Source organism: Mustela lutreola, chromosome X (assembly GCF_030435805.1).
Source record: "Mustela lutreola isolate mMusLut2 chromosome X, mMusLut2.pri, whole genome shotgun sequence".
NCBI classification, from domain to species: domain Eukaryota; kingdom Metazoa; phylum Chordata; class Mammalia; order Carnivora; family Mustelidae; genus Mustela; species Mustela lutreola.
The window spans coordinates 114,272,725-114,293,667 of NC_081308.1; the positions used below are offsets into that span (position 1 = coordinate 114,272,725).

Here is a 20,943-nt window from a genome sequence, read left to right on the forward strand (position 1 = left end):
CTTTTCATCATAACCCATAATCATATTAAGTCCTGTCGGTTCTGCTGCCCTAACTCAATCACTTAGCATTTATTGAACCCCTGTAAGCATGGAATGCTGTGCTTGGGGATTCTTTTTATCTACTTCTCTCCTACCAGAAGCTAGAAGCTGATTGCCTTGCTGGGGAGACAGATATGTAAACAGATAATTTTGAAATAATTATCTTGATAATTGCTAAGTATTCACTGGGTGCTATCCAAGAGAGAGAGAGAAAGGGCAGTGGGGGGAGGGGGCATCTCTGCCTGAAGGGAATGAGAAACAATCAGGGATCCACAGAGATGAGGTATGAGCTGAGTCTTGAAGCATGAGGACGAATTCCCTCAAGGGGGGAGGTTGGGGGCCGGAGACTGCACGTGATGGAAGTAGGTCCCACAGAGGCCTGGAAATGTGACCGACAAGGAACCAGCAGGAGGTTTGGGGTCCCGGGGACCAGCATAGGGTCCGAAGCGAGGCACTGGAGAAGCTGAGGTTGGAGAGGTAGGCCAAATGGGAATGTAAAAGTCCTTGTTTGACGCACTGGCTCCGGGAGACAGGAGAGACTTGAAGCCACAGAAGGTGACCGGATCATCATGGTGACTTGGGTCCGTGTACTGGGTCACTTTGTCACCATCACTTCGGTCTCTCTCGGGTTTCGCCCTATGAAAGTTCTTGCCCTTTCTCATGTTTTCGGACTGCAGGGGTCTCCTGGCAGGTCTTCCCACCCCGGGCAAATGCCCTCCAATTTATCTTCCACTTGGGGATCTTTCTAAGACCCCTCTGTGCTCCTGCCACCGTCCTCTTGCTCTCAGGAAAAATCCTCCCCAGTCCGTGTGACGGGCTAGACCTCCACGTTCCAGCCCCATCCCCCTCCTCCTCCTGCCCACTCTGGGTCCAGCGACCCCTTTGGCTCTCTTTGCTGTCACAAGCTCCCTGGGGCCTGCCAGGTACTTTCGGGGCTCCGCGCCTCTGCTCATGCTCCTCCTTCAGAGTCTACCTGAAACATCCTTGCTGCAAATTTGCTCTTCGAAACTTCCAGAATCAACTCATGAAGCATGGAAACAAGTTCCTTTGACCTTCCCTTGACCCTTCTGGAGAGAACAAATCTCTTCACTTCTCTGGGCTCCCTGGCATCTGGTCCTGCTGCTCTTACAGCATATGTCACATTGTGTCGTGGTGATTGCTTGCAAGGCTGTCTCCCAGGTCAGAACGTGAGAGCACTCGAGGTCAAGGCCACAGCCCGTTCCTCATGCACACTCAGCCCGCGGGGCGGTGCCTGGTACAGACATAGAAGTTCAGTTAAATGAAGTTAAATGAGGGGACCAATCTTGTCCCTTTTTTGCCTGGAATGGTTATTTTCACCGAGCAACTATTTACTGTCAAGGGGAAATCACTGTTTGGGGCCAGATTTCCATTCCTAGGTCATTGCAAGTCTTCTTTTTAGCCAGCTGCCGTGCCAAGGGCCTGTAGCGTGGACTCCTCTTAGGTTAGAGAGCAAGGCTTCGATCTCCATGCACCGGTCATTCAGTCAGCTTACAGGGAAGCGGCGAGAAAGCCTCACACCTGCCATGTGTTTTTTAAAAATGTTTTATTTATTTAATTTGAGAGATGGTTGGGGAGAGAGGGAGCGCAAAGAGGGTGGAGGGGGCAGCCAGAGAGGGAGAAGCAGACTCCCCGCTGAGCAGGGAACCTGATGCTGGGGCTCGACCCCAGGGCCCCAGGATCATGACCTGAGCTGTAGGCAGACACGTAACCGACTGAGCCACACAGGGGCCCCCTCACATCTGCCATTTAAATGTCCACCCCTCCTATTTGCTTCTGTGTATCTTGGGCCCCAAGTGAAAGACCAAAAATACTTGTAGGGATATCTCAAGGCATGGCATAGTTATCTATAGTTCGGCTGGGATTTTTCTAAGAACAGCCGTATGGGTGTCCGAGAGACGGATGGCAGGAAACCTGGGACAGCTATGTCCACTGGGTGTCAGGGCTTCCGGGGGCGCCCCCTTTAACAGAGGAACAATGAACCTCCAAATGAGATGTATTGAAGGGTCAGAACCTTCAGGAATCCTTGTATTCTCAACTGTAGATTTAATCCCTGTGTATTTCCAAGCCCTAGGGAAAGTTCGGCGCGGGCTCAAGTCCCCCTCCCTTCCCTCGCGCACCCCCTGCCAAACTTTAAAGCTTATAGCAGCTGGTAGGAGCTTCCAACTACTAAGACCAGGGCATTCCCTGGGGCTTACAGCATGGGCCAAAAGTAGCCAGAGCCTCAGGAGCCAATTCCTGGAGGGCTTCCTGGGGCATCTGGGAGTCTCTTATTACACGGCCGACTGCACAGGTCGCTGACATTGAAGCACGCACAGGGAGCTGCTATTTTGAAGATAACTTCATGTTGGTTTAAGGCCAACCTGACAATGTCTCCGAGCTGTTGGTGTCAAAGGATTTGGAGACCGAGTGTTGGAGTAGGGGGAACAAGAGTAAAAGAAATCTTACTTCCCGGAGTTTAATAACTCACAAAACTATCAAGGTTCATAGAGGGAAAAAGGGAGAGGGAAGGGTAGGGGCTGTTTCCTGCGGTAGGAGTTGGTGCTTATGCACTCTGAGGAAACGGGTAGATGAGAGCACGGCCAGGGGGGTGCGGGTGCGGAATTACCTGAGGTTTTGCAGTGAGAATAGGAATTGCGGCCTCACTAAAGGGGAAACACTGGGGAGGTTCTTGCTTATACTCAGTATGAGCGTTTCCCTGACTTACAGATGCACTTGGCTGGGAGCAGGTCTGGATCTGCCTCAGAATCTACTCGAGAGGAAATCCAGGCATGGGCCGCAAATACTCTCTTGATTATACTCTTCTCCCTACAGCCTCGCAGGACTTAATCTTAGACTCAAGGCCCTTCCGTCCACATTTACAGCGTGACTGTATGGATGATCTCTCCATGGTATTCATTTCTCTTGGAAGGGAGTTTAGGAACGACCTCAATCGTAAACAAAACCAGAAAGCAAAACAAGCAAGCAGAAAAGCCTTTGTGCTGCAGAGGATGAAGGAAAATAGGGAGAGAGAACCCGTTTCTCATGCGATGTCACTGCTATAAACGAAGAGGGCCGGTAGGAGATGGCAAGGTCAGGGTTTGCTCAAGAGTGAACACCCATCGGCCAAACTGATTCCGAGACTGTAGTTTCTTAAAATACTTACTGAGCACCTATAATGCACTAGAGATAAGCACTGAGGACGAAGAGGTGACTTAGCAAAGCTGTATTTGGAAGGAGCTCACGGTCTGTAGGAGAAGATGCATGAGCCGTAGTAATACCATGGCAGGACCACCGAGTTTGGCCATAGAGCAACGGCTCGACGCAGGGCAGCGAGCGGGTCTCGGCTGATAAAAGACTCGTCTGGGATCAGCTGCACTTCTGGGCCTCCATTCACGTTGTAAGTTTAGATAGAGAAAGGGTGCAGCTGAGCTCTGCCGTGGATCCAGGATACAGCTGCTAAATCCAACTGCAGTTCTTTTGGCATTGCTAACTGGGCTGGATTCTGCCTGGCGGCCAAAGGCTGCCAAATCCTGATTTAAGACATTGCCTCTCCAAAGAAAAATAGCCATAATGAAAATAGCTTATGTCTTACATAAACTCTTAGCAGTGTAACAAACACATTACCTTTCAATAGGACCCGCAGTATTTTGTTACATATGGACTGTCACACTGACTTCAGTTATTTCTTGCTGTGTCTTATCTTGTGTCCGTGAGCTCTACAATTTTAATTGCACCCATTTGATTCTACCCAATGATAAATTTATTTTAAAACTTGCCCCAAAGAAACTTTCTCAACATTTTGATTATTTGACCTTGGATTTGTGAGCTTAAGGCCCAACTTTCCTGAGCCTTGATTTCAACGACAAAATAGCTCAAATGAGATAGATAGATACAGGTGAAAGCAGCAGCCTGTGTGGAAAATCGCCCCTGCTTTGAATCTGAACAGGATGTCTTAGAGCTTTGGATTTTGCCCCCAAGCTGCTATATCCCGGAGGCGTGTGAAGACAGGCAGAATCCTGGGAGTAAGAACAACACGAAGAGTGTAGGGAAGGTCAGGAGGTGAGTGACCCGGCTGTCGCTAGAAGCAACCCAGAGTAGCTTACCGATTGACATCCCGAATGGATTTGACGCATCGGGCTTGAGCCCCTTAGCTCTTCCCCTAGTCCATCCTCTCCTCAACTCTGTTATTTACTTGGTTAAAAATGTGGACCTTGCCGGATGAAGGGATACTACTTCAGTGGGGAGTTAAAGGGGAGGGACTTGACATTGAGAGTACCTGCATTGTAGAAAAGGGTTTTCGGACTTCAAGGACACCACCTAGTACAGCATACACGTGTTGTGTGAGCCCAACCCCAGACCAATAACCCATTATAACAGTAAGAGACTTCCTGTGTTATGACATAGGTATATAAACCTGCCTGTTTTTCCAAATCAAAAAAAAAAAAATCCAGTCCATATATGTTCTGAATGAAAGACCGGTCTAAAAAAACATGGCAGTTAAAAATCCACTTAGTTCAACAACTTAAAAAACATTGAGTTAGGCAGTGAATTAAAGTGACTGGCAAAGACTGGATAAAACAAAGTGATAACTCGATTGTGTTGAATGTTCTTAATTCATTTGTTAGTTCAAAATTTAATTATATTGCTTAATACTGTCTGAAATCTCCTACACATGGATAATGTCCGGCCAACAGATTTGTAGTTGGACCACTTTCTCCAAATGTGACAAGTCACATATATCATTCTTTTTCACCCATTAGTTCTAATTTCTAATTTATTTGGAAGTGACTCAATTGATTAAATATTACATTTTAGGGTATGGGTTAGTTTCCCTCCCCAACATACGCCATAACTGTGACTAAGGACATAAGCGGACGTTTAATTTGGTTCAGTATTTACTACAATACAACACAATCATTTTGATAGAAGTAAGACAGATTTACAAGTTAGCAAATCTAGACCTAGTAATATATCAAAAAATTCAAGAAACCAACCTCGGTAATACAGATGTCTATTTTATTAAAAAAGTTACAAACAGGTGGACTGCAGGGTCATCTTACAAAATGACAAGAATGAAATCTATTGGAAAAATTTTACTTTTACAAATCTTTCTAGGTCATTGTTCAATGTTTGTACTTGTTATTTGAGATTTTTACTTTTCATTGATAAAGTTACAGTACATTAGATCCATTAACAGGTGACATGATTTTATTTGCAGAGCCCTACTGCAGTGATTTGAACAACTCCTAAACAGATGCCATAGTAAAGATGAGACATATATTTCATTTAATATTAATTTATTATCCTAATAAGCAACTTGACATGCAATCTAGTGAGGAAGCTAAAATAACTTTTGGTCCCTTTTCTTAAAATGTGCTGGAGAAACCACCTTTATATCACTTTCCCCTGATTCCTGTGATCCTAAGTGAATTCAGGTTAAATTTGCTGCTGAGATCAATCCTGGGGGCAGGGGGGAACTATCCATAGGAAAGAAACACTGTATATATAAAAAAATCATCTGCAGAAAATTTTTAAATCATCATGAATTATTTGATTCCTTTAGAATTTTGCACAGCTAATAAAGATGAACCATGACCACTTAACCTACTCTGTACCAACTGTTTGGTTTTTAAGTTTGGTATTAAAGTGCAAACTTAAATTAGGTATTCATTTCAAGTGGTCTGTAAATAAGGAACAATGTTTCAACTGCCTCCACCCTTACGATCTCACTATAAAATCCAAAATCTCAGATCAAGGGTTCACCTTGAGGGAATCTGATCAGGAATCAAATGCAACACAATTTTAAAAAAGGAAATCAAAGTTTAATCAATATCTACATAATAATTAATGGTCATGCTGACCAATAAATCACATGAATGTAGATATCACTTTATTTGAACATCACACACAATATAAATTTAAATTGCCACACCCTTCCATAAACCATCACTGCATATATTAGAGCTTTCCTTGACAAAGTTTTTGAGCTATTATTATAGATCAAAAGTATAGTTTTGGTTTTTTGTTTTGTTTTATTTAGAAGCATGTTCAAATGACTAAAGCTGGGCTCCTGAAATCGAGAACTTTGGTGCAGTAGGTGAGCTGCAGTTACTAACTTCTGCAAATTAAAAGCACGCAAATAAACCAAATAAAAACCCAACGAGAAAATACTGTCAAACTTACAAAATTTTAAAGTTGTTGCTAGAAAAAGCGCTTGTTGTCAAGATGTTAAAACTGAACCCAAAGATTACAAGTTTCCTTTCTGTTTCTATACCTGTGTTATTGTTAAAATGTTCAAGTATTCAGACAAAATGTGCTGATTAGGTAAACAACATGGAAGGCAATGGCTATTAGAAGCACATTTGGAAAAAAAAAAAAAAATCCAAAAAACAAACAAACAAAAAAGCCCAGAGACTTGGCGCTATCCTCTCCTGTTACACAGATTTTTGTCTCTACTACGAACATGCTTCTTGAGAAATAACTAAAAAGCAATTGTGATAGTGCAAGAAAACTTTAACAAATATTGCTTTAAACTATTATCCAGAAAGACAAATATTAAGAACTAGAAAGCGTATATGATTTTATTTGAATTCAATTTTACATGTGCAGAAGTCTACTAGATGTCAATTACAAGCCTGACAGGCAAAGCTGAGCGATCTCTGTTTAGGTATACAATTAATTTACCATGGATACAATATCCCTTTTCAAAGGCATTGCTAAGTAGGTCATAACTAAATTTAGAACTTCACAGAAAGGAAAATGTTACTGCTGCAATTCGATGCTGTAAATGAGATTAACACATGTGAAAACCTAATGGAATCAAATGCTTAACTCTTCAGCTAAATGCTCTACCGTCAATTTCAAATATCATTTGGAACTTTCAGAACATGTTAATTACAGAAACACATCACAAACTGCACTTGAAGAAAAGGGATATTCCATCCATCAGGGTAAAAACGTGATCTTTAGTTTCTTTTTACAACACTGCCACACGTAAACAAAGTCTCAAAGTATTAACCAACCATTTAAAGGAGAAAGATTTTACAAATAGAATGAAGCACTGGTGCGAGGTAATATACAGAAGTAACCATTTGTTTAAGGCTCAATTTTTTTTCTCCATTATAACTTTCTTTTAAAAGGCATTGAGTAGGTAATACTGAGTTTGAGTATTTAATAAATACAAGTTGAGAAACTGATTAAAGAAATCAATTAAAATATTAAAAATTAATTCTTGCATATTAGCCATCAATAAGAACTTAGAAAGCTACAAAAGGACTGATTGATAAAGAACAGATTTTAAACATATGGTAAACGTGCTAAGCATTCCCGTTTAAGGTCAATGGATCTTGAAGGCCAAGGACCTTATGCACTGAATTAGATGTATGGCAACATGCTGTAATAGAGACAGGTTTACCAAGGCTCAGTTCTGCAACCCAGGTTGTAAGTTCTCCAAAGCAGCATCTGTGCAAATTTCCTCTGAGTTTTATCTGCAATTAAGATGAAAATATCATAAAAATATAGAAACAGATTACAGGTTCAAATGAGAATAATGACAACAGATCAATATATACGCAGAACTGGCACCAGCTGAACTATGTTAAGACGTAATTTTGCTGTGTTCCCCATGAGTTTAAATTAAAAAAATAATTTTATGTGGTCAAAAAGAGTCACTGAAAATTAGAAACACTAGTGATGCACTGAATATAAAAATACTGTGTGTATCTAGCTATGCTGGTTTATTTTTAAATATATTATTATACTTCATACTTGTTTTATACTTTATACAATACTAAACATGTTCTTACCAGTTTACAAGATTGTACAGTACCAAAGTGGCAGATATTAACTTCTTCTTTGAATCTGATTTCTTCATACTTTTAATGGGAAATGGCATTAGAATAAAATACATTTTCATTATGAGCAAACTGGACGGTATGCAAAACTTTTTCAAAATGTTAGGTTTGGGGGAAAACTTAAAATAAGAAAATGTAATGCAATCAGGGCCTACCTACTGAGCACCTACTACATACCCCGACTTGGGTTAGATGCTAGGTGACAGCGGTAGTTCCCGGTCCCCATTCTGGTCTGCCCTGTTTTGGACATCCTCCCAACCACAGGGACCTCTCCTCTGATCTGGGTTTCTCAGTCTCCACTCTCACAGTTGACACACTTTTCCCCTTCTAATTAATACCACGGCGGCAGTGGGGGAACCTATCATTCAGACACGACGTCCTTTAACTGTGCTGGATCACCGTGTAGCTTCTAGGGGAGTGGAATTACGTTTGTTTTTTACCGTAAAAGATAAAAGTTGTTAAATGAAGCCAGAAACAAAGAGTAGAACAGCAACTATGAAAGAATGCCAAGCAAAACCAATTTAAGATCATCTAGAGGCTCTACCAATATTTCTACATGCATAATTTTAATTTCATTTGACAGCTACACTTCTATTAGTGTCCAACCCTGAGAGAAGTCTTTATTAGCAGCTATAACATAAAAATGATTACTTTTTAAGAATGTCTCTCTGCTCATTATTGAAATTCTGCCACCTAAACACATTAGAAAAAATAGAAGAATTTGCCTTAGAAATTATTATGAAACAGTTTTTTCCAATTAAAATTAAAACTTTTTTGCACCAAAATTAACTAGGATGCTGGTTATTTAAGCTTGAGCAAGTCCAGTTTCCTCATCATTAAAATAAAGATAAAAATTCTTTCTTCAAGGATTGTGGTAAATATCACATAATCTGTGAAAGTGCCTTAGAAAGTATGCAAATGTCAGCGGTTTTTTTTTCCATTTCTCAACTAGGATATAAATTCTAGAAGACTAGAATTATGTCTCTGATATCCAGACTGAGGGCCTTTATTTTTTAAGCCTTATTTGAATTTTTATACCTAAGAAAACAGTATTTCTTTCTTTTTTTTTTTTAAGATTATTTATTCATTTATTTGACAGAGAGACACAACGAGAGAGGAACACAAGCAGGGGGACCTGCAGAGGAAGAAGCAGGCTCCCTGCTGAGCAGAGAGCATGGCTCTGTCCCAGACCCTGGGATCATGATCTGAGCCGAAGGCAGAGGCTTAAGGACTGAGCCACCCAGGCGCCCCAACAGTATTTCAGTATATATGCAATTCGGTGTGAAGACTTTTCAGTAATTCAGATTAGACTTTTCTCAATTGATCTGAATTAATAAGTTTGCTGTAAATTTTCATCCACATTAAAAAAATAAATTATAAAGAATTTGGGATTTTCAAATATGCTTCTGTCTCTTAAACAGTGAAGACTTGTAACATACGGTGTTTTAGTAATTCCGGCATTCTCTGAAATCAAATTGAGGAAGTAGTAATTATTTGTTTCTAGCCAAAATAAACACTAAGAATACAAGCCAGCTTATCAACCATAATCTACATTACATAAAAGGTGATAGATGCATTATTTCCCACTCTCTAAAATCTGCTTTAACATATGGTCCATCCACACTCCACAGGACAACACTCCAGTGAAATCAAGAGACAGATAAATCCTGGGTCAGACTCAACGACATTAATAGGAGGCATATCGTTGAACAAAATATTAATACCACGTCTCTTTCAGAAGAGTAATAAATTGTGACTCTCTGCACTTACAAATCCTGAAGCAAAAGTTTGCATTAAGCAAAAAGGACAGTCTCTCTCAAGATGAGTTATTTCACAGAATGCAAAATATAAATGTTATTGCTGCACACTCTGACAGCAACATTTTCAGTATACTAACAACTCTCGTTCATTTAAAAAACATTCCAGAAGCTTTAAAGGCAGCTGGTCAAACTCATACTTTTTAACTCCCAGAATAGCATATCCAGACAGATTGCAAAAGTATAACTTGCTGTCTGTAAGACAGAATCCAAGTGATCCTTGCCCTCGACAATCAAGTGTCCAGTAAGACACCCAACAAATCCCAACTCTGGAAGCTTCTCCTCCAACTCTTGCTTAACTGGTCTCACTCTTTAACTTTTTTCCCAATTAGATTTTGTTAAGGAAGAGCGTGTGCGCGGGCGTGCGCGTGCGCGCTCGCGCGCACACACACACACACACACACACACACTGAACAGTCCAAACCTTCTGCTCAGGAAATGATGAAATAGAGTCTCCCAAGCGGGGTAAGTTGGTACCCGAGAGTACCAAACACATAACTGAAAGAACAAAGATCATTATTTCTGGCAGCATGAAGAAAAGGGAGATCCTTGATTCCAGACCAGCACATCATTTCACGTGGCAGCAGAATGCCCGGGATGTGAACAAAGGCTCCTGAGAGACTGAGCAGTTTATGAATATCTTTTTAGCTTAGCTGCATTCGCCATTTCTACGAACAACACTATTTACTAGCATTCTTTTTAGCAAACATAAATGTGCAAACATAATCAATTTTCATTTTTTTCCAGTTGTAGACATATGATATTCTGGAGATTTAACCAAAGGAATTTTTTAAAAAACGAATTTCCCTTCCCATTTTTTTTTACTTGGCATTTTCATATCCAAGTTAAATACTCAAACTAGGGCACTGAGCCTTGGAATGAAAGTGGGACCAGGCTGTAAGGAGTTTACAGTAAACCGGGGGTAGAAAGGAAGGGATAAACTGTTTTTTTTCTGTCCTACACCTAAAATCTCCATAAATTTAAATTAATTCAATTCTGAGATCTCCGGTAGTAGGACCGTGTCCACTGCGAAGCAGGGTATGAGCCCAGTGACTGGATTCCAGCTGCCAGGTTCAGATCAGACCAGGTAGGGGACTGCTCTCGTCCACTCTAAGTTGCTTTTTTCTGAATCCCATGTTCCTAAAACTGTGGCGAATCAAAAGAATTTGGGAGTATGTTTTTTTGGTAGGGTAAGTTTTTCCAACAGCTGACAGGACTTAAGTTTTTCTTAGTGATATTATCTTCTGGATTTTCGAATTCCACTGAGAAGTAATCCCACGAGGAGAATCTTTCCTGGAGTATGGCTAGAATATTTCCTCGGTGGCAACTCTCCAACTCTATGATGCAATTTTTGTTAATTCTACTGATGGTTCATTCTAAGCCAGAGAGGTAATGGAGTAAAACTGAACGGCTCATATGCATTTCATTCTGCAATAAAAGCCTAATCTTAAGGTTAAAAGGAAGCAATTAAAGAGGGAACAGATATACAAGGAGTCATTCTAATCACAGACACCTCCACACCCAGAGCGGGTCTACCTAGGCACCTATTCACTCTGAACAGTCCCAGACCATGAACCTTTAGGCAGGGAAGTGGGGGATGGTGTCAGTAAAGGTCTGGGACAATTGGGGGGGGTTGCAGAAAGGACCCTCTTATGCCCCAGGTGCACTACAGATCTTTCTGGTACTTAGTGCTCCGAAAGCATGTCCCCTGCTCCACCCAGGGCCACCATGCCTCGGGCTGGAGTTTGGCTCACCATGGGAACTGGATGACAAACAAGCCTTTAAAATAAGCTATTTTCCCTACTCAAGGTGATATGCAAAATAGGGCAGGGGAAAAAAAAAAGTATCTACACTAACTCCTGCAACGGAATTCCAGCCCGGTATTTCACCCATAGGATTCATATTTAATTTGGATATGAAAATGCCAGCATTTTAAAGTACACGATGTGATTTAATTTTCATGATTGTCCCTTTTTCGTTTGCTAAATCCTTAGCCCGTTGTATCTAATTAAAAGCTGGGGGACAAAAGACTAGGAACAATTCTGATTCCACGTATTTATTTTAAAAAAAACCCTGAACATGCTAATCAATTCCGCAGTGTTTAGAAAGGGTAAGGCCAGCGAGACTAAAATGACATTCACAGATGATTCAGCCTCTCAGGAGCCTTTGTTAACATCCCGGGCATTCTGCTGCCACGTGAAATGATGTGCTGGTCTGGAATCAAGGATCTCGCTTTTTCTTCAGGCTGACATACATAATGAACTGAAGCTGACATAAATAATGATCTTTGTTCTTTCAGTTTGATTGCTGGTGTTTGGTACTCTTATGCACCATTTACTCTCGTTGGGAGAAGCCGTTCCGTACTGCACGGAGAAAAATAGGATCAAATCTTTCAGGAGCCCTTCAAACCATAGTAAGAACACCTTTTTTATTCTGGTTTTCTTTTCTTTTCTTTTCTTTTTTTTTTTTTAAATAACTTTCATCAATACTGGAGTGAGATACAGAAATCCTTGAGAAATAATCTCTTAAAAGAATTTTATTTGCCAAAAGGGTATTTACCAAACTGTCACACTTGAAGGATGACTTTACTGCACTTCCCAACTGCCTTTCAGGGCTCCAACAGACTACTCCTAATTCAGGGATATTATTTTGCTCCTTTTTGGCGCTCTCTCGGTTTGGAAATCACCTCTACCCCTTCCCCATCCCCTTCACATCCTACCCATTCTTCTAAGACGGGACTCAAAGGCTACCGTTCCCCCATTCCTTGAAGTCAGTGGTTCTTAGTGACCCCTAGGAGCCATCAGGCAATGTCTGGAGATATCCTTGTTTGTCACAACTAGGGGTCGGGGAGACTGCTGCTGGCATCTACCTAGTAAAAGGAGGGACCAGGGATGCTGGTCGGCACCCTCCAATGCACAGGGCAGTCCCAGCAACAAAGAGCCCAGAGTCCTGACAAGTGGGCTCTAACTGGACGTGCGCTCTCCGCTCCCTGAGTGCCCGCAGCACTGGGATTCGCTTCTTTTCAAGTATTATGAGATGCCTAACAAAACACCCATCATTCTCCACGACAGTACACCCAAAGAGCCAATTGTCAATTATTTACACCAACATACAGAGGAGCTATGATGTAGTTAGTGAAAGCAGACCAGTCTGCAGCCCCGACCCGGGCTTCAAGTATACTGTTGCTGCGCAGGAAGGCAGGCTTTCTAGGCCCTCAGCGGCAGGTTCCCCGGGTCAGTAAGGAAAGCCGTCACGAGAACAGCACGTAAAGAATCTGGGCTTCGGAACTCACACTAAGACTACAGCCAGTCAGAGGGTGAAAGGGGAGGAAACCATCCTGGGAGCCACGCAGATAAACAGGTGTTGGGCAAGAGACCGGTGACCCACATTGAAGGGTGCTAAGAAATAAATGTGAGCAATTATCAGAAGCAATTCTTAGAACATGAAAATGTCCCCTTTCAATGAAGAGCAACTGCCTTACAACAGTCCCAACAGTTCTGACTTATTTGAATCTTATCATTTCTCACTTCTAAGTATTAAGGACAAGCATGGCTGAAATCACATTGTCAAAGTTTGATCTTCACTTTGGATCTGGGACTGACAGACTTCGGAGCTCTGTGGCTCAAGCTGCGGGATTCAGAATTCATCACCTATTTTTGTGGATAAATAGTAAGCCAGCATGAGCACGAGCTTTTCCAGGCATCAGGTTATAGATTCCCATACACATCAATTCCAGCTTATGTGAGGTCAGAAAAGAACAAGCATAGTGTGCTTTGTTCTAAAAGATCTCGGTCAGGAAATTTCCTTCAATACTTTCAGACATTCAGCTGCTTATTTTATTTCAGTGCTCACACCTCCAATGTGTATTCTGCTTACAACAATGAAAACCAGACAAAAAACTACACAGGCGACTTGATCTATTATGATTATAAAGAAATGACCAATTATTAAATTTAAATAATTAAAACATAAACATAGTTGGCTTGAGATATAAAGCAATTCGATTTAATCATCCCCGCAGGTAACCAAATGGATTAAAAGTCATTTAGATCCCACAAGCTGCAAAATGAAACAAATGTAGCGAGAACTCAGATTTCAAAATCACTTTAGGAACTACCCATTTGCCAATCTGAATTTTATTTCGTTTACTTCCTGTGGCTGTCTACGTTAATGCCGGAGAGAAAACTGGGAACATTCTGCGGGAGCTGGTTAATTTTTTTTTTTTTATAAAGATGTCAACACTAAAACATGTACATTTATGTCACTTCCCCAGTTAAAGGTGTCGGACAGAGTAAGAGAGCATAATGGTAAAGATGCAAAGATCACACAGATTTGTTCCAACTTGAAGCTGGCTTCCCAGTGGGGAGAGATTTAGGGAAACACGAACACGGGGCTGGAGCACCTGCAGACGCCTGTTCCTGCTTCAAACAACTACACTGGCAGCGTGACGCTATCAGCCCAACACAAGCTGGAGCGCGGTCTCGACAGTGATGCCGGAGCAGGTGTAGCCAGGTGTTAGAACGTAAGTGTGCTCTCGTCATATTCGGACGCGCTAAAAAGGAGATGTGTGAAAGCATTTTGAATAAAGCACTGTTGTCATCCTTCATTTTCAAAGGTGACAGACACTCCCTGACGGAAGATCTTGTCTGTAAAGATAAACTGGGGACTGTTATTCTTTTCTCCAGGGAGCACATCTAAAGCCAGACCTTTGATTAGGAACCGTCTCTGCAATCGGAAATGCCTGTTGCCATTTCCAACACTGCCTCGTGGACTTGAGGTCAGTCTTGGCTCCCAACAATCAATTCCGTTCCTGAGACTGTCAGACTAGTCCGCCGTTTGCTGGGGGTTTGCAGTCGTCCAGGACACTGGGTGTTTTATCTTGTTATGTAAGGGTTACTGTCTAAGTGAGATGAAACTATCTGCCCAATCATAAACTAGATTAAAAGACCACGATGCGAATAAAAGAATCCCACTTAAAATGCTCAGTCAGTCTTACACAACTTTGCTTTTTAAAAAACTCAATCATTTGAGAAAACTCTTATGAAGTTATCATTCAACTCAACGCAAGGCGTGAAGGTTTTGTTTTTGTGCTTATTAACTCCATTATTTACTAAAGGGAAGAGAAATGTTGCCTGGGACTGGGTGTGTCTCTTCTAACCCATCACAGAGGATTTTGCCAGATTTTCATTTGGACCATATGGTCATAATGAAGTCAAGGTACGCTGTGGCACTATAATTTGTTATTATCAGAGGTCACTGAAGTCCCTGAAGTGCAAGGTACAGATGAGCTTGATTAAATAATCATCCTGTTCAATCAAGCACTTGGATGATTAGTAAACTGATGACTTCAATTACAGCAGCTCTCTAGCCCGGGCAGAAAAGTGTGGAAAACACAAAACCCGTCATCTTCTGAAATTATTGCTGGATGTGAAATCACCGGAACAGGGAAGAGGAGTATCATCCTCTAACTCACCCCACCCCGAAGGAATGTTCCCGATGAAGCAGAGAGAACACTGATTCACCTTTACAAAGATAAATCTTAGTGACAGGAATATAGGCAATCCCTTACCTTCATTTTGCTTATCTTTTTTTATTTTCTTCATTGAATGTTGACTATTTTGTGCTAAGGGAAATGTTACTTTAAAAACACACAAGGAAACTGAAGGTAGCACAACGTGTATTGGTATGAACCAGCTTTTTGTTAATACTCGATCAAAACCAAAACACACTCAGGCTCATAAGGTTCCATCAACAACTAACCTGCTCGGTATGGCCATGATTGAGGTTCTTTTTTTTACTGGACAACGCAAGTTGTACAACACTGATCTTGCTTCTCGGGCAGGGATGAATAGTTCATTTGCCTGACGATCTCAGCAAAAAGTTCATCCACCATTGATTTACTTTTTGCCGATGTTTCCATGAAAGGGCAGCCCCATTCTTGAGCCAGAGCTCTGCCTTCTGAAGACATAACCTCTCTTTCTGGTTCCAGATCCACTTTATTTCCTACTAGGATTAGTGGGACTTTTTCATATCTCTTCACTCTGACAATCTGATCTCTCATGGGCTTGATATCCTAGTCAAACAATCACAAAGAGAAAAAAAGAATTCCGTTTGCATGACCGTAACAGGAGTATTACAATATCACAAGAAGTCATCCCTCAGGGAGTACAGAAAACCGAATCCAAAATAAAACTATACACCCAAATGGACAAAATAAACATTTTCCCCACCCAAGCAGGAACTGGATCATTTCCACATATCCCACCTGCTGGGTATCTCTCAAGAAAATAAAATGCAGGCTGCCCACGAACCTCGGGACTCATACTTCTTTCCCCTGGTCTGCACCGATATAAAAAGTAAGTTCCCAATTAGGATGAATCCATTTGTACATAAGGATGTCTAGCTATCTCCTTAAACCTGCCAGCTTGTCGGCACTCCTGAAAACACCTGTTACCCTAGCACAGGCCTGCGGCATCTATGCATTCCTAGTCCTTTAGCAAGTGTGCCTGTGAGAAAGAGTTTCAGGTGGGACCGAAAACACCGTGTCATGCCTCGAAGACCAGTTCAAAACAGACTTATACACTTAGATGTTTCATTTTAAATTTAATGGCAGGCCTTCATCCCAGTGAAATGGAACACCTTAAAATACACTAGAAACGAATGTGACAATAAGCAGCTCCTAGGAAGGACAAATGGCACTGAGGAGCAGTCGGTGGGAAGACAGTCACACTTCCCTTTGCCTGGTTAGGTTTTACAACTCCAATTTTCTCCCAAGTGTCTTATTTTTTCTAATTACAATTAATGATAAAAGACAAGAGCCTTAGCAATTCTCAGGTGGCATCAACTTTGGGCGAGGGGAGGAAGTGTTGCTTTAAGGCAATCACACAGATTTAATACCAAGTTTCCGATTTTTAAACGGCTCAAAACTTAAAAGGTTTGAGTTAAATATCAAACGTGTTTAATTTGAAGAGTTGACAGTGAATGGAACATTCGCTTGCAGGATGAAGGAAAAACAGAGGACCGAAAATTTGTGAAACCATGATTATTTGGTGTTTGCACCGATTCCGTTTGATCATGTATCAATTCGGTCTTCTAGGTTAAGCTCTTTTTCCCTGTGTCCTTTTTCCCTGTTGTCCTACGGAAACACAAGTTCAAATGAGAAACCGAATTCATGACAACTGGGCTTGAAAGAGTTTAAAAGTCTCCGTTGAAATAATGGCAGTTTTCCACTCCCTACTTATGCCTGTAACAGAAGCAGATATAATGGAAATCATATGAAAAACCCTTCAACAGATTTTCAGCCTCAAGAGAGTCAGCTAATAGAATAACAAATCTCTGGGGGATCCTTTAGAAAGAAAATGCCTGTCAAATAGCACCTTTGGTACTTTCTGGGGAAAAATGCTTTTATGATACTATTATTGTTTTGGAATTCAAGCCCACATAAAACGTACTTTAATTTGGTCACTATACTTATGATATCTTTAAGAGGAAAAAAAAAATCCTGAAGTTTCTATACGTGGTTACTGGAAAACTTCACTGGAGTACTGTAATTTAAATACTAAGAAAAGCGGAATTCGCACATTGTATTCGCTAAAGCACTTATGTCTCTTAAGCAAGCAACATTAAGTGCATATCTTTAAATGCAGAAAAAACTATCCATTTCCTAAATCAATGGAGGTCAATAGAATGGGTCAATATGAGGTTATTTATTTTGGAGGAATAAATAGCAACATTTACTGCATCTCTTAAAATAATGTTAAACCTTCAGTCGGTCTCCCACTGAAGGACAGGACAGATTTTCGGAAGAAACTGGACGGACCACCGCCAGCTCGGCCACCCAGCCAGGGTTAGAAATTTGCACTTGTCTGGTGTTCCCAGATCCACCTATTTTGCATAAATACAGTTGGTGTTATCGAAAACAACTTGGATCAGCTGCAGAAGTTATTACTGCTGGTTATTAATTCTGGGCACTCGTCTTTTTAATCAGTAACTTTCTTTCACACACCCCCCAAGTAAGTAAAATGCCTAGAAGGCAGGTCCTGGGTTCTTGTAACACTAAGATTTATGAATCTGGTTGGGAAACTTGGGTGAGAGAACACAGAGGAAGAGGTAGGGATACAGAGGAGTCACAGATAATCGGCTCCAAATACTTTTCTCTGCAAAGTGCTCTATTTACCTGAGATTAGCTCTTAGATGTTGTTCGGTAAGTACATTCATCAATACTTGTTGAACTGAACAAGCAACTTCAGAAGGTTCCCTTCCAGGCTAAATATACACAGATCATTTCCTCCTCACTTTTTTCTGACTCAAAAATAACTTGAAAATATTTGTTGACGCTTGTTACTGCAGACTCTCTCTATAGAAACAACCCGATACTTTTCCGTGCCAGAAGTAACCTCAAAAATGCGCCATGTCTAACTTTCAGAAGCAAAACATAGTCATTAACGCCCGGTTCGAGCACACCAGAAGTCAATGTGGGATTACCACACCCCCTTCTAACAAATTACAAGACTCGGTTTGGTTACCTGGAAAGACTGTTGATTAACCAGGCTATAAACCAGGATGAAACCTTGGCCGTTTTTGATGTAGAGATCTCTCATGGAGGCAAACTGCTCAGTTCCTGCGGTGTCCAGAATTTCCAGCACGGAGGGGGAAGAGTCCACTTCGATCTCTTTGCGGTAGAAATCTTCAATGGTGGGGTCATATTTCTCAATGAAAGTCCCAGTGACAAACTGCACAGTAAGGGCAGATTTGCCAACCCCTCCGCTCCCTAACACCACTACCTTGTATTCCCTCATGAGTCTCACCTTCAGCAACTCCTACCAGAGGGAGGGAAAAGAACACCCCGCTAGCCGCGGCGGCTCGGGGAGGCGGAAGGTGGGCGGAAATCGGCGAACTGGGGAGGACAGTGCGGAGAGGCCGAGGGCCCAACGGGGGAAGAAGAGGAAGTTAGAGGAGGGGGAGGGGAATGAGCCAAGTGTCGGGTGGGTGGGGATGAGGTGGTGATGCCCTTCCTATAGGAACCGAAGCCCAGGCAGGGGGCGTGGGGAGGAGGGCAAGCCTGGAGAGGCGGGGTGGGGAGACGCGCCGCGCCCCCGAGGGAAGCGGTGGGGGCCGCGGAACGGGAGCCCCCCGCGGCCAGGGGCGGCCCGGCACCCCTCCCCCGCCCTGCACACACAAAGGGGCCCAGGGACCCCGCTTCCTGCTCGCGCCGCCGGGCCGGCCCGGGCCTGTGGGCTCGGCTCCAGTCACTGCCGCCCGGGCGGGTCTCTGGGCCGCGGCTCCCGCGGGCGTCGTCCGGCCTGTGGGGAGGGTGGGGGAGCAGAGGGGGCACGTTACCCGCGGGGCCCCCGGCCGCCACCCGCTCCCCGCTCCCTTCTCCTCTCCGCCAGCTCCCGCCCGGACCCGGCTGCCTGCGCCGCCGCTTACCCCGCCGTCCGCACCCGCCCGGCCGCCCGGGAGTCTCCGTCACGCCAAGGCCATGGCCAGCGGCCGGCTCCTGCGTCTCACCGCCGCCCCAGCGCCGCTGCTCGCGGAGGGGAAAGGGGCGGGGGCCGTCCGGCGGCGGCGGCGGCGGCCACTCCGGGCGAAGCCACCTCTTTTTTTTTTTTTTTTTTTTTTTCCTCTCCCACCCCCCACCCCCCCAACCCCAACACACACCCGGAAGGGTTTCCCTGACACACTGGCTGAGGTGCCCCAGTTCCCCGAGACGGGCCGGGATCACTTCCGGTGGGGAAAGTCCCACCTCTCCGGGGCGAGCCGGGTGGCGCTGGGGCCGCGCCCTGCCGAGCGAGACCTCGGCGGGGGGACGGTCTCGGGTCGCGGCCGCGGCCTTGGCAGAGGGCCTCTGGGAGAGCCTCCGACTGCCTTCCTTTCCCCGGCCGCGGCCGCTGCCGCTGACAGTCCCACGCCAAACCCGCCGAAGCCCCTGGGCGTCTCGGCGGCCCGAGGACTCGCCGGCTGGTTGGCCGGGGCGGGACGGCCGCGAATCATCTGGCCTCCGGGAGAGCGCCGGACATCCCCGGGCTGCGAGGGGCCCGGAAAATAAAGCGGCCAAGAAACTTTATTTTCCTCGCTGCTATTTCCGTCACTTAATGTTGCTCTAAGGAGCGCGTGCGAACCACCCTTAGACTTCACTGTTGCTTGCTCTGATTTCGTTTGTGATGTGTCTGCCACCGCCATGCCTGACAAATAATTAAACACACACAGTACTTTTATCATTTGGCAAATCTGCTTGACTCCACCAGCAAAGGCCAAACTCACTCCTTCCTTTCTTATCGCAAGGCTCAAAAACAACAGGAGTAGAAGCAGTCTTTATCTTACAGTAACTCGGTTTTGCCCCGATTTGATTCTAACCACTCTACACAGAAGGAAAGGTAAGCAATACTCAGGAAGAGTCGATGGGAAACTGTTCAGGCCTAGGAGACTAACTGCTTTTAATCTTTCATTATCTGTACGCGGCAGCTGGCATGGCTGGCTCTTCCACGATAAAGTTTGTTTTAACGGTCATCCTTCATAGTCCTTGAAATGCAAAAAGGAAAGACCGGCGTTAAACACTAAGTTTCTATTTTTAGATAAAATAGTTACTTCTTACATATCTTTCCTTCTGCTAACTTTCGATTTGTAAACTTTGTGTCAGATCCACAGAGCCCGAGGGCCAGAAGGCTGGGTGACTTTTTAGGCATGTCACTCCCTCTTTGATTCAAGCATGCACCCAGAGACCTGAGCAACTCGGTGGCCAGTAGAGTTCAATTGGTTCCAAATTCCCTTAGTTGCAAACCCTCACAGCCAGGCTGTATAAAAAGAGATTTATTACCAAACCCCAATGAGCAGACATTAGAAAACAGGCAGATCATGGTAGCGAGAAGTCCCACCGTGTCTTTCCCCGAGCGTTCCCCAATGTCACTTACAGTATCCAAAGGACAGTTTAGTTCAATTTCTCCTCGACTTAGGGCTGCTGCAATCCGTCCAGCGAAGTCCCCAGGTCTGCCTCCAGCTGGCCCGAGTCCCGCCTGATATCTGAGGCACTGCCCTCTGCTGGAAGAGGTTGGTCTATGAGTTACGAGTTTCCCCATAGGTCACCGCTCCTTCCACAGTGCTGTTGCCGGATTTGGAGCTCTGCGCCCATCTCCCTGTCTAGCTGTCTCCAGACTGTCTGGTGGGATCCACAGCCCTCCACCAGCCCTGCTGGAAACAGAGTCTGGAAATTCCTCTTCTGATCCAGCAATCAGTGT

At 43.6% G+C, this 20,943-nt stretch overlaps 1 protein-coding gene across 4 annotated transcripts; it reads right to left on the reverse strand.

The window, feature by feature from the left end:
- Nucleotides 1-5,034: 5,034 nt before the first annotated feature.
- Nucleotides 5,035-20,735, reverse strand: RAP2C (RAP2C, member of RAS oncogene family). 4 transcript variants are annotated; one of them, XM_059157321.1, is made up of 5 exons: nucleotides 20,620-20,735; nucleotides 18,517-19,011; nucleotides 18,235-18,395; nucleotides 15,470-15,782; nucleotides 5,035-7,526 (listed from the first exon to the last, which is right to left on the reverse strand). In XM_059157321.1, the coding sequence occupies exons 3-4, from the start codon at nucleotides 18,307-18,309 to the stop codon at nucleotides 15,504-15,506; spliced, it is 354 nt and encodes a 117-aa protein (XP_059013304.1). In that variant the 5' UTR covers nucleotides 18,310-18,395; nucleotides 18,517-19,011; nucleotides 20,620-20,735; the 3' UTR covers nucleotides 5,035-7,526; nucleotides 15,470-15,503. The 4 variants fall into 4 exon arrangements, with proteins under 4 accessions (XP_059013304.1, XP_059013303.1, XP_059013301.1 ...); XM_059157320.1 differs by adding an exon at nucleotides 20,141-20,230 and having other exon boundaries at nucleotides 18,235-19,011; nucleotides 20,620-20,734; XM_059157318.1 differs by having other exon boundaries at nucleotides 18,235-19,011.
- Nucleotides 20,736-20,943: the final 208 nt, after the last annotated feature.